Source organism: Eurytemora carolleeae, unplaced genomic scaffold, assembly GCF_000591075.1.
Source record: "Eurytemora carolleeae unplaced genomic scaffold, Eaff_2.0 scaffold525, whole genome shotgun sequence".
NCBI lineage: Eukaryota > Metazoa > Arthropoda > Copepoda > Calanoida > Temoridae > Eurytemora > Eurytemora carolleeae.
The window spans coordinates 191,769-214,517 of NW_019396459.1; the positions used below are offsets into that span (position 1 = coordinate 191,769).

At 32.0% G+C, this 22,749-nt stretch overlaps 1 protein-coding gene across 1 annotated transcript; it reads left to right on the top strand.

Moving 5' to 3' along the window:
* The first annotated feature begins 13,542 nt into the window (after positions 1-13,542).
* LOC111703685 (uncharacterized) lies at positions 13,543-21,900 on the top strand. Its single transcript, XM_023475718.1, has 10 exons — positions 13,543-13,641; positions 14,696-14,787; positions 16,435-16,507; positions 17,455-17,527; positions 18,508-18,593; positions 19,690-19,746; positions 20,452-20,531; positions 21,309-21,391; positions 21,521-21,600; positions 21,821-21,900. The coding sequence occupies exons 2-9, from the start codon at positions 14,740-14,742 to the stop codon at positions 21,540-21,542; spliced, it is 522 nt and encodes a 173-aa protein (XP_023331486.1). The 5' UTR covers positions 13,543-13,641; positions 14,696-14,739; the 3' UTR covers positions 21,543-21,600; positions 21,821-21,900.
* The last annotated feature ends 849 nt before the right edge of the window (positions 21,901-22,749 follow it).

A 22,749-nucleotide genomic window follows, 5' to 3' on the forward strand; every position in this document is an offset into this window, starting at 1 on the left:
AATTGTTTGATAGATTTTTTTTTTTATTTCATATCCGGTAGGTAAAGTTAGTTTTTATTGTTTGAGAATAAAACACATTTTACTTTCCCCCCCCCCCCCTAAAAATGTTAAGGGGGGAAAAAAATGTTTCCAATATTTCTATCTTGTCTAGTTGCGCGCCTGGCCTTTGGTTTAATGGATTTGGAGGACAGTAGGCTATGTACCTTGACCTTGAACTAGGGCGAGATGCATTCGTTTTTTTTCTATTTGAATTTAATCACGTTTTGGTTTATACTTCAATTAAATCTCGGGATAACAATGCCTTATAACTGAATCCCCCGCCTTCACCATAGCCCTACATACATTGGCCCAAAGGACCCCTCCTTCACGTTAGCATCACACACATAGGTCCAAAGGAAGCCCCTTCCCCATTTATGTCATATATTGTTGTATATTGTATATATAGCGAATAAAGGAAAGAGGTAGGGTGAGTGAAGAGTGAATGAAAAATAGATCAAATTCCTTTTTATAAGAAATGAGAAAATAAAATGATTTTCTGGAATACACTTCTAGAATTCAAACAATTCAATCAAAGGCCAAATCCACAGGAAAAGGAGAGGGTTATTGAATTCTAATATTTGAGTTTAATTTTAATTATAAGAACAAACTAGGGCCGTTTAAAATTCAGCGATAGTGATGGACCAAACCTCTGTAGAGTAAAAAAAGAAGATGTTAGTTGCATTTATTGAAAATATATTTCGGTCTTGGTTGACCCTCGTCAGTTTTTGAGATTTTTCTGTCACGAAGATTAAAAACAAACTAGAACCGCAAAGGTTGGCCCAGCCCAGATATTCAAAGGTAAACACCGGTTGTTCGCAGGCGCGCAATTAGACATTCAGCTAGGGGGAGGGGGCAATGGGCAAATATTTTTTTGGTCCCCCCCTCCTAAACATTTTTAGGGGGGGGGGGAAGAAAAATATGTATTTTACTCAACCATGAAAAAACTACCAATTCAGTTAGAGGGGGGGGGGCAAAGGGCAAACATTTTTTTTGGCCCCCCCTAAGCATTTCTAGAGAGAGGGGGGGGGGTAAGAAAAATATGTATTAACTATGTAACTATATTTCAGGTGAAAAATTTTTTGGGGGTAATTTTTTTACTTGGGGGAAATCTTAAATCTTTGTTTTTGGGGCAAATTTTATTTTTGGGATGCTTTTTTCAGTTTGGTCGATTTTGTGTATGGGAAATCTTAAATCTTTATTTTTAATGGCATTTTTAAAATATTTAAATGGGCATTTTTTTAAACTAAGGGTTATTCTTAATTTTTTAGCATTATCTAAATAAAATAAGGGGCACTTTTTAGATTAGGCTGTAAATTTTAAAGTTGGTTGTATTTATAAAACTTTTGGGGATAAAAAATTAAATTTAGGTTCAAACTAAAAATATTTGGTGGCATTCTAAAAAAACCAAGGGTAAGTAATGTTGAATAAAGGGGCAAATTTAATGCTGGTGGGGCAATTTTATTAAGAATGTGTGAGTGTAATTTAAAAAATGCAAATTTAGAGGCATTTTTAAAGAAAGAAAGAAAAAAAAAGAATCTGAGCTTATATTAAAAATTATTATAGTTGAATTTGAGTTTGCTTAAAGAGTGAAGGTTTTAAAAAATATTACTGTGGGGGCATATTTTTTCAGATTTTCAAGAAAATTAGCTATTTTTGGAACTATGTATCGACCCCTATTAAGGACTTCTTCCCCCCAAGCTTTCTTAAGGGGGGGCTTGCCCTCTTTAATCAGGCTAAGGGGGGGGGCCTGGCCCCATGCCCCCCCTAGTTGCGCTCCTGGTTGTGCGTTCATTAGGATATTGTCATTTAAATTAAAGATATATCGGAAAATTTCCTATTGTCATATTTTCATATTTTGATCTCTCATTCAAAATCCGTAAACGATAGCGTATAACACCTTATATTTACCTAAATACTGAGAATATTTAACTTGACAAAAAAGTTTAAAATACGAAATCACTGGACTAATCAGGACCACCAGTTTACTAACGTTAATAATCATTTTGATCCAACGTAAGGATAATCTGTGACCAGGAATTTGTCCTTGGGAGAATGCGTGTATTGAAGAGATCTTTTTTAGATCAAATCAGAATATATGTGAATCAAAATAAGACTGAAATCGTTTTAGGTTTATTTACATTATACAATGTAAATAAAAAGAAAAAAATAGTTGCGCCAATCTGCTGAAATATGAATATGTAAACAAAGTAAATGCCACAAACTCCGATTTTCTTATTGATATATCTTTGCAACCCAACGTCGTTTACCTTAGATATTTCAAACTATTGACAATTGTTGTATTTTTATTTTTTTTTAAATCTGCAAAACCCAAAGAATACGAATCTGGGTTAAATAGTGATCTGTATGAAATTTGATACTGATTAGAAAATTTTCAGAAATAAAAGTTGACATTCGATATTTACAAAAATAAAATATTATCATTCAACTAATTCAAATATGCATATTATTTTCAAGAATGCCGTGAAGGAAACACAAAGCATCGATGAATTATCTTTACCAAATAAAAATGGGAAACTAAAGAATTTTTCAGATTTCTGCAAAAAAAATAAACAATTTGCCGACAAAAGGTACTATAATACTTGCCCCAAACTCAAATATGATACTTGCCCCAAACTCAAGTATAATACTTGCCCCAAACTCAAATATAATACTTGCCCCAAACTCAAATATTATATTTGTCCCAAACTCAAATATAATACTTGCCACAAACTCAAATATAATACTTGCCCCAAACTCAAATTTTCGAAAGCCTACATATTTGTCGCAGACCATGATAATTTCTTTTAACTGGGAATTCTTATAGATGGTCAAATAACCAAAGCAAATGGATAAAATAGTCAGAGGTTTACATCATCAAGTTTAAAGATATAGCCACCCCGGACTAACCAGAGTGAGAAGCATTCGGTTTCTTTTATTTAAAATCAAACGTGTTTTAGTCTATAATTCAACAATCTTTAAACTTACGGTTTTGTTTATACCATACTTTTTCATTCATAACGTATATGCCGACAAAAAAGTATTTAAGAGCTAAAAAAAATCTTTTTAACGGGTCAAATTGTGATCAAAAGACAAAGCTTTTAAAAATATTGACAGAACCGTTAAATCCACGTGATAGGGATTAAAAATTAGAATTTGAAAAAAGTATCCAGTTTTCTATTTTTTGATAGAAACCCCCAAGATTCTCTACCGATGTTACTAGGATAATGTATTTAAGGGAACCATAGTGAATCATTTATGACACTCTTTACTGACACACCTAATTGTAGCTGAGATGTCGTAAAATTAGAATAAATATGCAGTGAAGCTGTTTAAAACTATACATATATGTTCTACAAAAAATATTTAATTCTTTCACGAATAATTTAAGATTTGTGATAATATATTACAACTTAGATCAACGCTGATAACACTGCATTTGCTTTTTAAAAGGAAGAATAGGGAGGGAGGGGGGGGGGGAGAGGAGTTGTGTCTTTTATATAAATATATCTATCTATCTCCCAAATGAATCGGATATTGCTACATTTCGTTGAGAAACTTTTCTTGAATTTAAATCCAAACTGAATGCAACCTAAAGATAGAAAATAGGAAGACCCATTGGATTGGAAATATTAAAAAAAAAGTTTGGATAAAAAAGTATACTTAGTTTGTCTGTTTGTTTGTTTCAATGTCCCAACAAACGTAAAAACTTCTGAACGTCAAATCGGGCCAAAATTTGTTGCGACAATTTACATGACCCATGGTAAAGTTTTGAACCGACAAAATGGAAAAATTTGGACAATAATGTCAACATATTTTTGGAACTGTACTTTTAAACAGAAAAATAAGCAAAAACTAGAATGGGGTCTTTCAACGCAACAGTTAATTAAAGCTGAAAATAATAGGAAGGGTTAGAGGCCTTGTTGTATATATAAACTGAAAAGAATATACGTACTCTTTAATAAGAAATGTTTAATTTTTGATCCTGCTGAAGTTATTATTCATGATATACAAAAAAGTAAATAATTAACGTAAATAAAAAAAATAATAATCATTATAACATATTTTCTATTCTGCTAATTCTTCTTTTCTAATCAAAATTAAAAAAGTAATAAATAAATTTCTTTGAATTAATTTTAGTTTTCTGCGTTGAATGTATTCTAAAGAAAATTCATAAACCTTCCCTGGGGTCCCTAGATGTCCCACAAAAAATTTGGGCCCGATCGGTTCAGCCGTTTTGACGTTTATTGGATACAAACAGACAGGCAGACAGACAGACAGACAAACAGACAGACAAGCCAAATTTGTATATAGATATACGGTTCATTATAGACATTAAATCATTAAAAATTCAGAAAAGTTGTTTTATTCACATCCTGTCTCATCTCGCTGTTACTAGGGAACAGGTCTGCTAGAAAACATCCTCATGGGACTTACAAGACAAATATACAGGGTTATTCACAAAGAATGAGTCTGTAAAAACGACCCAAAACTCTAAACATATGACGATTTGAAGTTTGATTTTGATTCTGCATTCAATTGAGTATTTATTTTGATGTTTGCTGAATGACTAAGCACAGAAATAAGCCAGTTTTGACCTACAGGATACAAGGAACCCTGAATGCAAGAAAAGTGATTTAACAAATCCGAAAAATAGTCTCTGAAGTCTCATCCTTTGTGGATAACCCTGTACATTGAAATAGAAATAGTTGTCTCCGTATATATAAATACAATGAAGCTGACTTTCTATTTAAACATTGATTTGTACAATTCTTTCAAACAGCAGAGACACGTAAACATGTAGACAAAGAGAAGTTGTCAATTTACGCAACGCATTATCAATAATAAGTCGTCTAGCTTCACTGTATTAATATTATCGCCGACCGGTGACCACTGTATGATTTGCAAAACTGTTTCGGATATTTAAACTAAAGATGAAAATGTATGATTTATCAATTTATGAATATTTTAATTGCGATACACGGAAAGAAAATTGACAGAATTTATATCTTTTCAAGACGAAAAACTGAGTCACTTTAATTTTCGTCGATTTTCATTATCGATAAAAATTAAAGATAAAATTTTTATTGCATTGGGTTAAGGAGCAAAAAACTCAGAATTCACTAGAAATTGTAGTGTTAAAATCCCCAGCATTGAGATAAAAATGTAGAAAAGTGAAATTCCGCTGACATTTAGTTTATTTATCTCCGCAGGGGCAGGGTAAAGGTGGTAAAACGGGAGGAGGAGATAGGCAGATGGGGGTTGGAGTGGTTTATCTGATTAAAAAAAACAAGATCATGACTTTTTTGTAAACAAATCCATTTGAGTTAACCTTAAAGAATAAATATACAGCCTTTTTTGCCATTAGTTAAATAATAAGTTATGGTATCTGTATTTTTTTACATTGATATCTTTAAAAATGCGAGAAAAAAAGAATAAAATGAGATTTCCGTTCTTAAATTGTTTCAAACTTGGAACAAATTGGGTTCATTTTAAAACTGACGTCACGGCTAAACTTTCAAGTTGACAGAAAGATAGAAAATATTTAACATTTAAAACATTAAATATATTCTGCTTTAATCATATTCTTAAAATCTTTAACAGGGGTTAGGAGAGATGTAAAGAAGAGAGGGGGGGGGGGTCAAATTTAAGAAATCTGTAATGTTGAATTTCAACTCACTAACGGCACTTTTAAAGGGAGATCAAAGCTACTCTTTCCCCAGTTATTTTACAAAAAAGGAAAAATTCTAAAAACAAATTTTAATCTCATGATATATCTTTAATACACTCCATCCTGTTCTAATCTCCTGATATAAATTTGATACACTCCATCCTGTTCTAATTTCTTGATTCATCTTTTATACACTCCATCCTGTTCTAATCTCCTGATATATATTTGATATACTCCATCCTGTTATAATCTCCTGATATATCTTAAATACACTCCATCCTGTTCTAATCTCCTGATATATCTTAAATACAATCCATCTTGTTCTGATCTTCTGATATAATTATAGATACACTCCATCCTGTTGTAATCTCCTATTTATCTTTGATACTTGATAGTGATACACTCCATCCTGTTCTAATCTCCTGATATATATTTGATACACTTCATCCTGTTCTAATCTCCTGATTCATCTTTGATACACTCCATCCTGTTCTAATCTCCTAATATATATTTGATACACTCCATCCTGTTCTAATCTCTCCTAATTCATCTTTAATACACTCCATCCTGTTCTAATCTCCTGATATAAATTTGATACACTCCATCCTGTTCTAATCTCCTGATTCATCCTTAATACACTCCATCCTGTTCTAATCTCCTGATATATATTTGATACACTCCATCCTGTTCATCTCTTGAATTAAAACCTTTGAAATATGCCGAGCATAATGTAAACAAGAAATGTAAACAAAGTTCATCCATTTATTAATCGTGTTTCGCATCAATCTAAGTTTCAAGAAGTAGGATGACCTGCAAAATCTAGATATTTTCTGATTGCCAAACAAATTTTAATTTGTCCTTGCAAAATGTAATTCTTTCACTCCTTTGGATCGCTTTACGTACGAGGGTGCAAGAGTCGAGCGTCGGGCAACCCGTTGGTCGCGGGGTGCAATTTAAACTGCGAAACTTTGTAAACTAGAGAATTAGTATAAAGTAAATAAAAATCTTAAACATTGTTAATTAAATCTGTATTATAGGAATGACTTTGTTATATTAGAACAACAAATGCTTCTAAAATCAATGATTTAAACTTTAACGACATATTATATCTGTAAACGTGTATGAAAGTCGATGTGTTCTGAAGTCTAGAACCTTCTTAAATTTTTCTTTTTAACTGAACCTTGTTCTTGTCTGGCTTTTTCAAATATTCTAATTCACCAACTGCTCTAAGATTGTTCTAAAGAGACAGTAAAAATATTTTTTTAGAAAATATACGTCAGAAATGTTTACGGCTGGAGAAACAAAATTTTAATTATTAATTCTTAAAAATGTAAACCCAAGACTTTCCCTCTCAGCTGAAACCCCTTTTCCCTAAGCCTATATAACCTTGCAGGAACGCTCCCCCCCCCCCTTCCCTTCCCTCCCTGTTGCCTAGTGTCCCTGCCTTTACTTCGGACTTTTACGTACGCAGAAGATAAAGCAAAACGCCATAATCTGTTTTCATTTTTCGGAAATTCTTATTTACAAGTAACAAGTTTAAGGAACCTATCCAAAGAGAATATATCTACTTATAAAGAAAAATTGAATCAGCTTAATTGGATTTCAATATTATCAAATCAATACCTAGAGTCTGCTTTTTCAGAATTTTCTAACATTTTGAATACTGTATATGAAGACACTTTTCCCACTAAAGTTTCAGTAGAAGTAAATATTTCCATTTACTGTTATAGCGCCAATATAAGGATTTATCTCTAATTGGATAAATGAGCGAGATAGAAAGTAGATGTTACCGCCATGCAATTTTTATTGGTTCAGAATAGACACCAAACACATGGCTGAGCCCTGATTGGATCAGGCGCTAATGGACTCGGCAAACTAGAGTGTTCCATTGATTAAAAATAAACTTTAAAAAATAATACCCTGAACAATCCTTGGTTCTAGAAAACAAAAAGAAAAATTATTCAAGAAAAAGCCATCAGATCCATTTTTACTAAATCTTGATGATTTTAAAGTTTTCAAATCTATTTACCGTTCATTAGTACAAAAAGCAAAAGCGAATATTAACATGATAAAGGAATTAAGTCTTTGCCACAAAGACAAATTTTCGAATCCTAATATCTTTGCAACTAGATGGTTTAAACCTTTAATATTTCAAACTTAGATTATTTGATCTACCAAAATTCATAGTTTGAAATATCTAAGGTCTACAACATTGGGTTGCAAAGATACAGAGTTTAGAAAATAAGAATTTGTTGCAAAGACTTAATTCCTTTATAGAATATAGTACAGACGTAAAGAAGACATGAACCCTTTTAAATTATATCATCTCTTCTATGAAAAAAAAATTCCTTATTAATTTGTCCTGTATTCATTTTTGATGTGTTCATTTGTCCTTTTCTCATTTTATCACTATTAATTTGTCCTGTTTTCAATTATTCTGCATTCATTTGTCCTGAACACAATTTGTTCTTAAAATGTTTGTCCTATACTCTATTTATCCTAAATAAATTAAATGAGCTATTAGAAGTATTCTGAAAAAGAATTGAAAGAAAGTAATTTTTTGTCAGTTTTATTTTTCTAACCTTACTGTTTAATGTAATATTTCTAAAGAGAAATGAAATAAAATGATTCCATGTTGCAGCCAGATAAAAGAAAGACTATAGGAAAATATTATTTCTCTTCTGTGATAAATCAAAATATAATAACTTTTGTAATGTAAGACTATTGTAATAAGATTACTTAAATAGCTGTATTCTGAGAGTAAGCTACTTATAACCACTCAAATCCCTGTATGGATTGCATTGTGTGGATACTTTAAGAATATTAAAAGAGCTTAAAATCTATTAAGATCCAGCAAGATATTGCTCGATCCCGTGCAATTAATAACACATTAACACCATAATTTCTAAATTATTCATTACTTAGAACCGAATTTAAAATATTGTAGAGACCTTGCTGAACTACCTAGCGCCAGTTCAAAACCAGAATCACTGATTAAAATCCTCGTAAATCTTAGGCTTTGAATCAGTAATTCTGGATAAGAACCAAATGCTTCATTTGAAATAAACTAAAGAGAGTGAAGTGGAGCGCAAAAAAATTATATTTAATTTTGTAGATTTTGATTTAAGAGATTCAACAAAAATGGAGAATATAAAGAAAATAAATAAAAAAATATTTCATAAACAAAAATATTGATATCCAAAAAACTGCCTAACCCCATTCGTAAAACCAAGGTTTTAAAACTGGTTTTCATAACAATACCCTGTCTTGAGTTTTGGGCTCAGTGTGCTGTGTTCAAGAATAAAAGTACAATGTACTGTGCTCAAATTAAAAAGTCCAGTGTACTCTGTTTAAGTATAAAAGGCAAGTGTACCGTGAGCAGTATTCAAGTAAAAAATCCAGTTTGCAGCCTCCAGCTTTTAAAGTCTAGTGTAATGTGTTCAAGTGAAAAAATCCTGTTTTAAGCGTCCAGTTTTTAAAGTCCAGTGTACTGTGTTCAAGTATAAAAATCCAGTTTTTAGCGCCCAGTTTTTGAAGTTCAGTGTACTGTGTTCAAGTATAAAAGTCCATTTTGCCGCGTCCAGCTTTTAAAGTACAGTGTACTGTGTTATGGTATAAAAATCCAGTTTTTAGCGTCCAGTTTTTAAAGTCCAGTGTACTGTGTTCATGTATAAAAGTCCAGTTTGCCGCGTTTAGCTATAAAAGTCCAGTTTGCCGCGTCTTGCTGTATACAGATGACCGATAGTTATTCGTTACTAGCCAAGAAAGCAGTATATAGACTTTCCACTAAGAATTCTAGATTTCAATGTTTTTGTAAATAAAAAAAAATGAGAAATCATGAAAACAAATTATAAAGTTATCTCATTTTTTTTTATTTATTTCAGAAAATTCCGAAATACCACGTCACATGTTCACTTTCTATTTTAGGAATTTTCGTACTTTTATGATTTCCTTAGTTTACTATATTTGAAAAAGCACGAGATTTATGAATTTATTGACAATTTCATGAATTCATGCAAACTATGATTTAGATATTTATTTATAAAAACCAAATTAATATATATAACAAAATTTTGGTTTGTGTTTTATCCTTCATTTGCACAATTTTTTCATATTATTAAATTTTATAGATTATTGCTAATAAGGAAATTACTTAAGAAAAACTACTTTTTAACCATGAGATTTATTTATTTTTTGCAAACTACACAGACAGGATAGATAGGACAAATTTGACTATTTACAAACAGGGTTACCCACAAAGGATGAGACTTCAGAGACGACTGTACTGAATTTAAACGGTCTGTTTTCGTATATTCATGATTCTCTTCAACTTTAAACTTGTTTTGTTCTTTGAAAAATCATTAAATAAAAAGACTTTATTTCATACAATAAGCTTGAAATTATCATATTTATTGTTATTATTTATTATTTATTGTAGAGTTCCTGAGTTGTTCTTATACGTCAGACTAGAAAGTATCAACCCAAGTTTTAGGTCTGTTTAGTAAGTTGTACTGTAGAACAATTATCTATTACACCTGCAGACGTAAAAGAACAGTACAAAATGTGAGATTAATATATATTCTTCTTCTTAATGATCAAAATTGATTTAAATTTTTATATTTGACATTTCTAAGGCGGATTGGTACTAATATATGATATATGAAGGAATAAATGAAGGGATGATGGATCTTATAATGCTTTTACCCTGACAGTTGATATACACGTTTCATTCATTCTTCCATTCAGGAACTTATCATACCCTACACATTCTTCACAACATCACAGTTAGAAACAATAACACAGATAGAAAACAACAACACAGATAGAAAACAATAACACAGATAGAAAACAACAAAACAGATAGAAAAAAAACATCATAGATAGAAACAACAAAACAGATAGAAAACAACATCATAGATAGAAAACAACAACACAGATAGAAAAAAAACAAAACAGATAGAAAACAACATCACAGATAGAAAACAACAACACAGATAGAAAAAAAAACAGATAGAAAAGAACAAAACAGATTGAAAACAACATCATAGATAGAAACAACAAAACAGATAGAAAACAACATCATAGATAGAAAACAACAACACAGATAGAAAACAACAATACAGATAGAAAACAACATCACAGATAGAAAACAACAACACAGATAGAAAACAATATCCACATTACAGATAGAAAACAACATCACAGAGATAGAAAACAACAACACAGATAGAAAACAACAACACAGATAGAAAACAACAATACAGATAGAAAACAACATCACAGATAGAAAACAACAACATAGATAGAAAACAACAAAATAGATAGAAAACAACAACACAGATAGAAATATCCACGTCACAGCTAGAAAACAATAACAAAGATAGAAAACAAGAACATATATAGAAAACAATAACACAGATAGAAAACAATAACACAGATAGAAATATCCGAGTCACAGATAGAAAACAATAACAAGGATAGAAAACAATAACATAGATAGAAAACAACATCACAGATAGAAAACAAGAACACAGATAGAAAACAACATCACAGATAGAAAACAACAACACAGATAGAAAACAACAACATAGATGGAAAATATCCAAATCACAGATAGAAAACAACAACATAGATAGAAAACAACAACACAGATAGAAATATCCACGTCACAGATAGAAAACAATAACAAAGATAGAAAACAATAACAAAAATAAAAAACAGCAACACAGATAGAAAACAATAACACAGATAGAAAACATTAACACAGATAGAAAACAATAACACAGATAGAAAACAACAACACAGATAGAAAACAACAATACAGATAGAAAACAACAACACTGATAGAAAACAACATCACACATTCTTCATAAAAACACAGATAGAAAACAACAACACAGATAGAAAACAACAACACAGATAGAAAATAATAACACACATAGAAAACAACAACACAGATAGAAAACAACAACACAGATAGAAAATAATAACACAGATAGAAAATAACATTACAGATTGAAAATATCCACATTACAGATAGAAATCACAGATAGAAAACAATAACACAGATAGAAAACAACATTACAGATTGAAAATATCCACATTACAGATAGAAAACAACATCATAAATAGAAAACAACATCACAGATAGAAAACAACAACACAGATAAAAAACAACAACACAGATAGAAAACAACAACATAGATGGAAAACAACAACACAGATAGAAAACAACAACACAGATAGAAAACAACAACACAGATAGAAAACAACAACATAGATGGAAAACAACAACACAGATAGAAAACAACATCACAGATAGAAAACAACAACACAGACAGAAAACAACAACATTGATGGAAAACAACAACGCAGATAGAAAACAACATCACAGATAGAAAACAACAACACAGATAGAAAACAACAACACAGATAGAACACAACATCATAGATAGAAAACAACATCACAGGTAGAAAACAACATCACAGATAGAAAACAACAACATAGATGGAAAATATCCACATCACAGATAGAAAACAACCACATAGATAGAAAACAATAACACAAATAGAAAACAACATCACAGATAGAAAATAACAACATAGATAGAAAACAACAATATAGATGGAAAATATCCACATTACAGACAGAAAACAACATTACAGATTGAAAATATCCACATCACAGATAGAAAACAACATCATATATAGAACATCAACACAGATAGAAAACAACAACATGGATAGAAAATATTCAACAACACAGATAGATTTAGAATTTTAACTTTAAGGTGATACTTTTATTGCAACCCTCTCTGTACCCATTGAAAATAACAGTGTAAAATATAATAAAAATATCGCGGACAAAAAATCTAAACTTTCTAAAGGAACTGTCGTCATAATTTCAAGTGTCCGTCCATTTAAGGAGGATTACGCCCTGTTTACAACGGTAAACCCTTTAAACAATTCAATTAACAATGTGGAAGATATCATCGTTTCTCTAGCTTGAAAAGTAATTTTTTAGACAAACCATTTTTAATACGCAAAATCTTTAAAAAGGTACCACTGTGAATCGGCTAGACATCTCTTTATCTGGAGTGGTCACTTGAAACAACGTCTAAAGCTTCCCTTTCCCTCTTCTCGTCATTTAAAGCTTCCATTCCCGGAATCTTTTTTGAGTTTTTGATTAACCTAAATTAATTTCAGGTTAAAAGGAAAATGAAGCTAAACAGTGCAAATTTAATAAACAATAATCTTAATTCTTCACAACCAGAGGCGGCTTATGAGGGGGGGGGGAGGGTGGAGGTTCCTCCTGAAAAAATTAGGAGCGCACAAAGAGAGAGAAGACACCTTCTAGTCCTTGAATTTTGACCTTCAAGACTTTCAAGAAAAGATTAATAAAAATTTCCCTACGGCGCCACTTTTTCACTCGAAATCGTGTCTTAAAAAAAGAAACTTGCTAACACACTTCCCTCCTTCAATCCCCCAGCTGTTTCATGATTAGGACATAAAATTGACCAAATTCCATTTTAAAAAAATCAGGAGGGGGGAAATTCGGCGAGCTTTGCGAACAATAATTGACTTATCCCCCCCCCCCTGGAAATATCATAAGCCACTCCTGTTTCCAGCTCTATCAAATTATCGTCTTCATTCATGATCTCAAGTTCTGACATGCTTGTTAGTTCTAGCAGTTTTCTGCATGATAACCCATACAGCAAAAATAACAAAGCTTGACAGTAAAATTTTCGCAATCCAAGATTTTACAAAACTTGAGATTTAAAATTGTTTAAATCACATCTTTAAAAAAAGTTTTGAACCTCAAGATTTTTTTTCTAATATCAATTTAAACACGATAGCCAACTTAGCTCACTGTTTAGCTAGAACGAAGGAACCAGATGTAAATTCTACATGTAGAAACATCAAATTCTTAACAGGTATCTAAAAGGTTTTTAAAAAAAAATTATTATGAAAAACTTTCGGATAAATTGATGAAATATGGGATATCGTTGTGCTTAAGTGGAATAATTATTAAACCATGAAAAAGGCAAAATAGACATTTGGACGAATAGTCAATATCCCTTTCCCCTTTTTTGCCCCCCCCCCCCTCTTTCCTAATACAGAGCAGCTGATTAAATCAAAAATTTGATAATCGCTGATTCAGCAGATCTTTCTTTTTCAAGCTTTTCGATATCGTCGCATTTAGCATTTATATTTCATAATTTTATTTCGTCTTACTCACTCATGAGTTATCTTTATGTTTTACATAAGTTTAGTAAGTTCATGTTTTCTAACAGTTTTAAAAAAATATCCATAAACACTTTCTTAAGTTAGAAATTTATAACATTAAAATTTTTTTAAAAATTAAGCTTTGAATATCATCATGCTACTTTGTGAATTGAGGATTTATAAAAGTACAGAAGCTGTTGTTTCGAAAACCGCAAGATGTTTCTAAGCTTACAACAAAGACTCCATTTTTTATTTTAAACAACGATTTCATGATTATATTCTCTCCAGCCCGACTATCACGCTAGGTTTGAACAACTATGTCATTTTTGCCATTTTATATTTTGTTGCAATAACATCTTCAAAATGGTTAATTATCTGTAAAATAGTCAATGTTATATTGAAATCAAACCAAAAGTTAAATGCAAACGATATAAAGTTCTACAAATATAAGTTAAAAACAATAAAAAATCCCGAATAAACTAAAATGAAATAAAATAAAAAGAGACAATTGTTCCAAGAACAAAAATGATATATATGTTTACAAAACAAAACAACGACCATTATCTTTAAAAAAAAAGTTGCATCTTGCATGTTTTTTGTTAAATCCATCTTTAACAGTGTGAAAGAAAGTGTCCTGTCCTGTCCCAATGGGATTATTATTATATTTGTTTAGTCATGATATTACTGTCTAAATGGTATTCCTGAGTTGTATGTGTGCAGCTGTCCTGACTGAAGGAAAATATCAACATTTTTATTTTTTAGGACATGTTATAAAATAAAAGATTAAGTAGAAAGAAGTACATACGATGAGCGTTAAGAAGAGATTTTCATCCTTCAGGGGGGAAAGTTTTAAGGTATTAATTCATTCATTCATTCATTAATCCATGCATCCTTTCATTAATTCATTCTTTTATTAATTTATTAATTCATTAATGCATTCTTGCATTAATTCATTCTTTCATTAATTCATTCTTTTATTAATTTATAACACAGATAGAAAATAACATTACAGATTGAAAATATCCACATTACAGATAGAAATCACAGATAGAAAACAAACCCCCCCCAGAAATTCTTTTACACCCCATAGACCATGTGCAATCCCTTCATGATGTTTATCAAATTATGGGTTTTAGCCAGGTTTCATTTCAATTTCCCAATAATTTCTGGGATTAACAAACTCTATCAAATTTTTTTTTGTTAAAGTTGATTGAGTAAAATTATCTACATTATTATCACATTTTTTTACATTTTTCCTCTTAATGATAATCATGGACATGGAGAATGGAGATCAGTTTTTCTATACGGGGATATTTATGTCCCCAAGATCCTAGGGGGGGTAATCCCCCAGGATTCTAAGTGGGGATGGGGGAAATTAACCCAAATAACCCTAATTAATTCATTAATTCATTAATTTATTAATTCGTAAATTCATTAATTCATTAATTCATTAACTCATTAATTCATTAATTCATTAATTTATTAATTTATTAACTCATTAATTCATTAATTCATTAATTCATTTATTCATTCTTTCATTAATTTATTCTTTAATTAATTAATTCTTTTATTAATTCATTCTTTCATTATTTCATTAATACTTTAATTCATTACCTCATTAATTCATTTATCTATTAATTATTTCATTAATTCATTAATTCATTAATTCATTAATTCATTAATTCATAAATTCATTAATTCATTAATTCATTAATTCATTAATTCATTAATTCATAAATTTATTAATTCGTAAATTCATTAATTCAATAATTCATTAACTCATCAATTCATTAATTCATTAATTCTTTCATCCATTAAATATTCATCCTTTTTCATCTTGTTAAGTTTTTCCAGACTACCTTTATTTTGTTTTCTGATCACCTTTTTTATTCTTTGACACTAAAAGATAAATTATTCTTTTAATTTTGTACCTTTCTCATTTAGTTTCCGTATATGAGTCTAGCAAATCTAATTGTTCAATTATTTACAGTAAATTCATAAAAATGAATAGAAATAATGAATAGAAATAATGAATAGAAATAATTAGTTGAATTTCAGTAAACAATAACTTACAACAGACTGTTACCCTTTAAATATTTATCTGAGGAAGATCTTTGTTTTTTATCTTAAATGTGTTCATTTCTGTCAAATTATTTCATCGTCTGATTATAAAGCCTTTATTTCCTTTTGAAGAGAAATTGCAATTGGAAATACTTGATTTTTAGCTTTACAAATCTGAATATCGTCATTAGTCAATGGTTTAAATGGTACCGCAGTGAACATGTTCCTCATGTAGGGTCCCTGGAAATCTTATGGATACTGTCCCCTTTATTAATATAATATTTAAGAGTTATAAACTTTTATTTTATATTAAAGCTCTACTTATTTACATATTTTATAAGTTGTATTATGTTCAGAATGTACATTTCGAGTCAGATTATCATTTTTCAAGGTTTCCCGCCATATATTTTCCACATTTTTCTAGACATTTTTTTCTCTAGGATTTGACGTCTCATTTCCAGAGTTCCCGACCTAGTGCTCACACTAAATGGAAGTTTACTGAAGGATTTTCTGGTGAGTTTAGTTTGGTTTAATTTGGGTGTATCCAATCCGGGCTTACAGATGTCACGAAGCAATGATTGTGATGTTTCCTATCAGTATGGCATCCGACCATGTCCTGGGGACAAAAAAATCTCGTTTAAAAAATAATTTAATAATAACAAATATGACACAGCCAAATGCCAAATCAAGACTAAACTATTTTTAAGAGTGAAACCCACAAAATATATATTCCCAATGTTTATATAGAAATGAACATTTTTTTGAGATAAAAATTTAAAAAGAACTTGGGGGAAAATAGATTAGATTTTAAATTTTTGTCAAACTGATATTTTTTGTTTGTTGCGGGAGGGGGCTTAAGGGAGGGGATAGAGTGGCCGGGGGGTTTAAATTGATTTAAACTTGCTGCGTAAAAGTATGATAGTGCATAAGGGTCATTTCAAAGTGAAGTTCATTAATTATTAATATTTCTAGCTGCCAGAAATATTTAACTATATCATACGATCCTAGCAGACATTTATTTTTACTGTTCAAGAAATATCAAAGAAATCCATAAAATGATATGATTTACACCTCGCTAGAACTTATGCACTTAATGCTTTTAACTGTAAAAACTTGAAGAAAGGGGGGGGGCGGGGTCTATCTAATTTGCGTAACGCCATTATTTTTAGAGCTATCACTTTAAAACTTTTGGTTGCTGCAATTTTTGCAATCTTTTTCAGCCAATTGGCTGCACGTGGGAGAGGCATGAGTACGTTGTAACTTGTACCTCAATACTTTGACTCAAATTTCGTTTCCCAGAGGGTCTTTCCCCCCACATCACTGTGATCTGAGAAGCTTCAAGCTATCTTACTAAAATTGATGATAATTTTGTTATCAAGTTCTAAACAAGTATAGCTAAGAACAAAAATAAGAATTTTAGTCGTCTTCCTACTACACTACTTGAATCGACGCCATTTTAGGTAAGATCTGGGCTCTGCAGTACGACAATGGAGAAGAGGTGGATCTACTGTACACAGAGAAGGATACTGTCAGGTAAAGCAACAAAAAATAAAAATTCTATTTTCAAAGATTTATTTTTTTCATGATCCTGATATATTTTATCTAAATATGAACAAACATTATTCTAAACCTTATTCAAGCCATTTAACTGTTATTAGGCTAAATTAATGACTGAAATGTCTTTCTAAAATAAATTTTATTATTTATTTATTTAAATTTATTAGTGCAAACTATTTATTTATAAACTTGGCTTGTTTGTATTTAATAAACGGCAAAGTGGCTGAACCGTTCGGGTCCAAATTTTTGTGTGGCAGGTTAAGTGAAAAATAATACCTGAAATTTTTTTTTCTTAAAAATTTAATAAATTTATTAATGTTTAAAGAAAATCAGCAAAACTTTGATTCTTAACTTATAAGATAAAAATGGTCACTTGAAAGCAACATTTAATCCCTTAAATTGTTTAGTGATAAAAATGTTGCAGATCCTGAAGTGCAAAATGTAAAAAATAAATCGGTTTATAGAACCTCTTTTAGCGTGTCTTGTGTCTTGTGTAACCTTATAATTCAAAACAAGCTTGCTAACAATCAAAACTGAAATTAAAAAGTCGTCTTCATTGTATGGATATAATCGCCTTCCACTGTAATATAGCTGGAAACTGAGCAAAAATGGCAATATCTATATATATAAAGTTGTAATCTCTGGTTGGGTGCTATGGTGTTTGTTTGTTTGTTTGTCCGATCATAACTTGGGAACTCCTGGACAGATTTGCCTCAAATATTATTTGGTGAACTCGGGAGAGCCACGGGAATGTTCTTACTTTGGTTTTTAGATTCTAAGTTGAGTGGGTCGACTTTTTTCGGGATAAATAGCTAACATCGTAATTTACGACCAAGTGCGGGTAAACGGTGGGAGTGTCTATGAGTAACCTGGGCAATGCTGGGTTCCCAAGCTAGTATATTATATAATTCCACCTGTTTATGTAATGTACAGTATATAATATTGTTTACATTCAGGTTTAAGGATTTTGCTAGCGAAGTTCGAGGAAACATGGATGTAGATTCATTACTAGATGAAGCTGCTGTTATTCTAGATCTAACAGGAATATTTCTTTCAAAATATTTGGCATTACTAGGCTCTTAGGGCGCTTCGCACCTTTCTTCTATTTCAATTGTGAATAATTTCTCTTTGAGTATACATTGTGAAACAAAAACAAACAAATTTTGTTGACTTTCAAAATTTGATGAAAATCGAATCCAGCTTGAGGCAAATATTTGAAATTTTGATCATCTGTGAACCTTTTGGAAATAAAAATTCGGAGAAACCAGTTTTTTCCCCAAAAATAAAAATGAATGCTCGGCAACTGTGTAGTGTGAAAGCGTTACCTCGAGGAGAAAACTTTGTATGTGAAGAGATAGTGAGGAGGGGGAGGGTTAAAAGGGGTTAGGTACTTAACTGTAGTTGGGAAAGAAGTTTAAATACTTCCGCTTAAACCAGTTCTACAGGTTCAAGGGTATTTGTAGGAACCATGGATTGGAACCATGGACTTGAACCATGGAGTGGAACAATGTACAGGAAACATGAAAAGGAACCATGGAATTGAACCTTGGATAGGAACCATGAATAGGAATCATGGAGTGGAACCGTGGATAGGAACCATGGACTTCAACCATGGATTGGAACAATGTACAGGAACAATGATTAGTAACCATGGATAGGAACCATGGATAGGAACCATGGATAGGAACCATGGACAGGAACCATGAATAGGAACCATGGAGTGAAACCGTGGATAGGAACCATGGACTTCAACCATGGATTGGAACAATTTGTACAGGAACAATGAATAGGAACCATGGATAGGAACCATGGATAGGAACCATGAATAGGAACCATGGAGTGGAACCATGGAGTGGAACCATGGAGTGGAACCATGGATAAGAACCATGAACTTGAACCATGGAGTGGAACAATTTACAGGAACAATGAATAGAAACCTTGCATAGGAATTATGTCAAATATTTTTTGCCCACTACTGTACTTTCTTGGATAGTTAAACAAATCAGCTGATGAATTCAACAAGAACAAAGGAAGAAAAGACAAGTTCTTTAGAATTCCTAAATTCTATCAATCCATGAGTATTCAATATATTACCAACAGAAAATGTTTAGTTTTGTGAAAGAATATTGTTTGTTTAGAAACCTCTCTAGAGAGAATAATACACACTCTTCTACAGAAAACTTTGGAGATTATAGGTAAATCCAATATGAGGAGAACTAAGGTGGGAGAGATTATAGGTAAATCTAATATTAGCAGAACTAAGGTGGGAGAGATTATAGGTAAATCCAATATTAGCAGAACTAAAGTGGGAGAGATTATAGGTAAATCTAATATTAGCAGAACTAAGGTGGGAGAGATTATAGGTAAATCCAATATTAGCAGAACTAAAGTGGGAGAGATTATAGGTAAATCTAATATTAGCAGAACTAAGGTGGGAGAGATTATAGGTATATCCAATATGAGCAGAACTAAAGTGGGAGATATTATAGGTAAATCTAATATGAGCAGAACTAAGGTGGGAGAGATTATATATATATATATATATATATATACATATATTAAAATGCCCCTATGGCTTATGTGGAAGCTATGAGTATCTATTATCTATATATATTTACATGCTCCTATGGCGTATGTGGAAGCTATTATAGAATATCTATTATTTATATATATTAAAATGCTCCTATGGCGTATGAGGAAGCTATTATAGAATATCTATTATTTACATATATTAAAATGCTCCTTTGGCGTATGAGGAAGCTTAAGTATTTATTATCTATAAATATTAAGATGCTCCTTTGTCGTATGTGGAAGCGTTTAGTATCTATTGTCTATAAATATTAAGATGCTCCTATGTCGTATGTGGAAGCGTTTAGTATCTATTGTCTGTATATATTAAGATGCTCCTATGGCGTATGAGGAGGCTATGGCTACCTTGTTCCTGCCTGAGTCCGGAAATATACTTGCTAAAACAATTCAGGAAAACAGTTAAATTACACCCTACTGTTACCCCCCCCCCGCCCCTTTAAAGGACAGGAGGTCTTATTTAAAGTGACCATTCATTTATAGATTATCAAAGGTATCTGTAAACCTTTGCCTGATCAAGCATAAATTAGAAATTATTATTTTCCTAGCTGAAAATTGATAATGATTTATTGGGGTTACTATTTGTGAATTTCTGCTGGAGATACGACTACCTAAGGTTGATAAACGAGGTGATTTTTCTCAGTGTTGCTCAGACAGAGGTTTACAGGTCACCGTTGTGAATCGAACATATAGGGTCCCTTGGAGTTACATCTGCACTCTACAAATATTCTAAAACGTTTCAAACGTACTTTTTACCATTTACCATTTACTATTTACTATTGACTATTTCTCGTGTTTTTTTGGGGAATATTTCTCTTTATTTAATAATTCATTGCAGATTGCTGGTGACTTTTCCAAAATAATTCATTGCTCTCTTTAGTATCAAAAAGAAATGACGTTTTTTAAAAAAAATTTGTTTGATTGGTCTAAAGATGGTCGGGGGCCGGTAAGGTGGCCAGGAGAGGATAAAACGTAATAATATTAATGAATAACATATTTTAAGTTACAGCATTTCTCATTTTCCACATTTCTTAGCGCTTGCATTTTTATCTGTGACATTAACTAAATTTTATATTTCGGAATTTTCCGTCAAAATTTTAACTTTTATGAACTATAAAAGTGTAAAATCTAAAAGAATGAGAAAATGGTGAATTTATGTTTGGGTGTATAGGGTACGATAGGTTTCGACGGAACAATTATCGAAAACGATCAGTCTTGGCTTCTCACCATGGCAACCCTAACAAATATACCTAGGTATCTATCTATCTATCTATCTATCTATCTATCTATCTATCTATCTATCTATCTATCTATCTATCTATCTATCTATCTATCTATACCTCTTTACCCCCTTCCCCCCTCTCTATTCCTCACATCCAATAGGCGTAGAGAACGGCTCGAGTAGAGGACCAATAAGACGTCAGGGATTCTCCCGCCTCACGGATTTATCCAAACCAAACCAGGTAGAGTACAGTCACACTGAAACTTATCAGCGTGGTTACAAGTTAAACACATTTTAACGTCTTGTTTTTATGTAAAAAGGTTGTTTTTGCCTTATTTTTTGGGCCCAATCTAGAGGAAACGTTAATAACCCCTTTTTCTATCAATTTTGTTCATGTATTATTTATCATGCTTAAAAATATTTCGGCCTTTCATTTCGCGGCCTTCGTATTTTAATTGTAGATAAATCAAATGTGAGGGCCAGACCGGAGAGGGAGGAGATGTGACTCAAACTCTAAAATGTCAAGTGGAAAAGATACCAGGTTGTGTTTTATTCTCCTAATTAGGTGGTAATATCTTTTAAATCGTTCTTCAATAAATAACCCCATTTCTGAATATGCCAGGGGGCCAATTGTTGTGGCTATAAGACAGGGGTCCGTCCAAGTATATAAATTTTGGACCCCGGTTCCCCGCCCCCCTTCTATCAATTTTGGGTAATTTCCTAGTATACGATTTTTGGACCCAGAAATAGTCTTTTGTCAACCTTAGTACAAAATAACATAAAGTGATCTGTCCTAGTATACCATTTTTTTGAACCCCCCCAGCCCCTCCCCCCCCTCTCCTATCAATTTTGTACATGGGTCTGACAGGAAGTGTCTTAACTTAACCTAACCCGTGGCCGCAGCGCTCGGCCCCCTAGCCCATCCTAGCCGCAGCGCTCGGCCCAGAAAGTGTCTTAACTAACCTAACCCGTGGCCGCAGGGCTCGGCCCCTTAGCCCATCCTATCCGCAGCGCTCGGCCCAGAAAGTATCTAAACCTAACCTAACCCTAAATAAAAAAATAAATAATAATAAATTTGCTGAAAAATAAATGTACAATGTCATGTACTAAATTGATAGGAGGGGGGGAAGGGGCTAGGGGGGGGGTCCAAAAATCGTATACTAGGACAGATCACTTTATGTTATTTTGTACTAAGGTTGACAAAAGACTATTTCTGGGCCGAGCGCTGCAGCTAGGAGTAGGACAGGATAGGGGGCTGTGCGCCGCGGCGTTTGGGTCCTACTCCTAGCTGCAGCGCTCAGCCCAGAAATTAGCTGGTAATTTCCTAGAGAAGTTGATAGGAGGGGGGGGGGGGGGGGGGGGCAAAAATCGTTCTCTAGGACAGACCCAA

What these genes read in the sequence shown, in the direction of transcription:
- LOC111703685 (XM_023475718.1), top strand. Translation starts at nt 14,740, where the DNA reads ATGAGCGTTAAGAAGAGATTTTCATCCTTCAGGGGGGAAAGTTTTAAG. An exon ending in TCAGGGGGGAAAGTTTTAAG is followed by an intron (nt 14,788 to 16,434) that starts GTATTAATTCAT and finishes TTTTTTCTCTAG; the next exon opens with GATTTGACGTCTCATTTCCA. An exon ending in TACTTGCTAAAACAATTCAG is followed by an intron (nt 20,532 to 21,308) that starts GAAAACAGTTAA and finishes TTGGGTGTATAG; the next exon opens with GGTACGATAGGTTTCGACGG.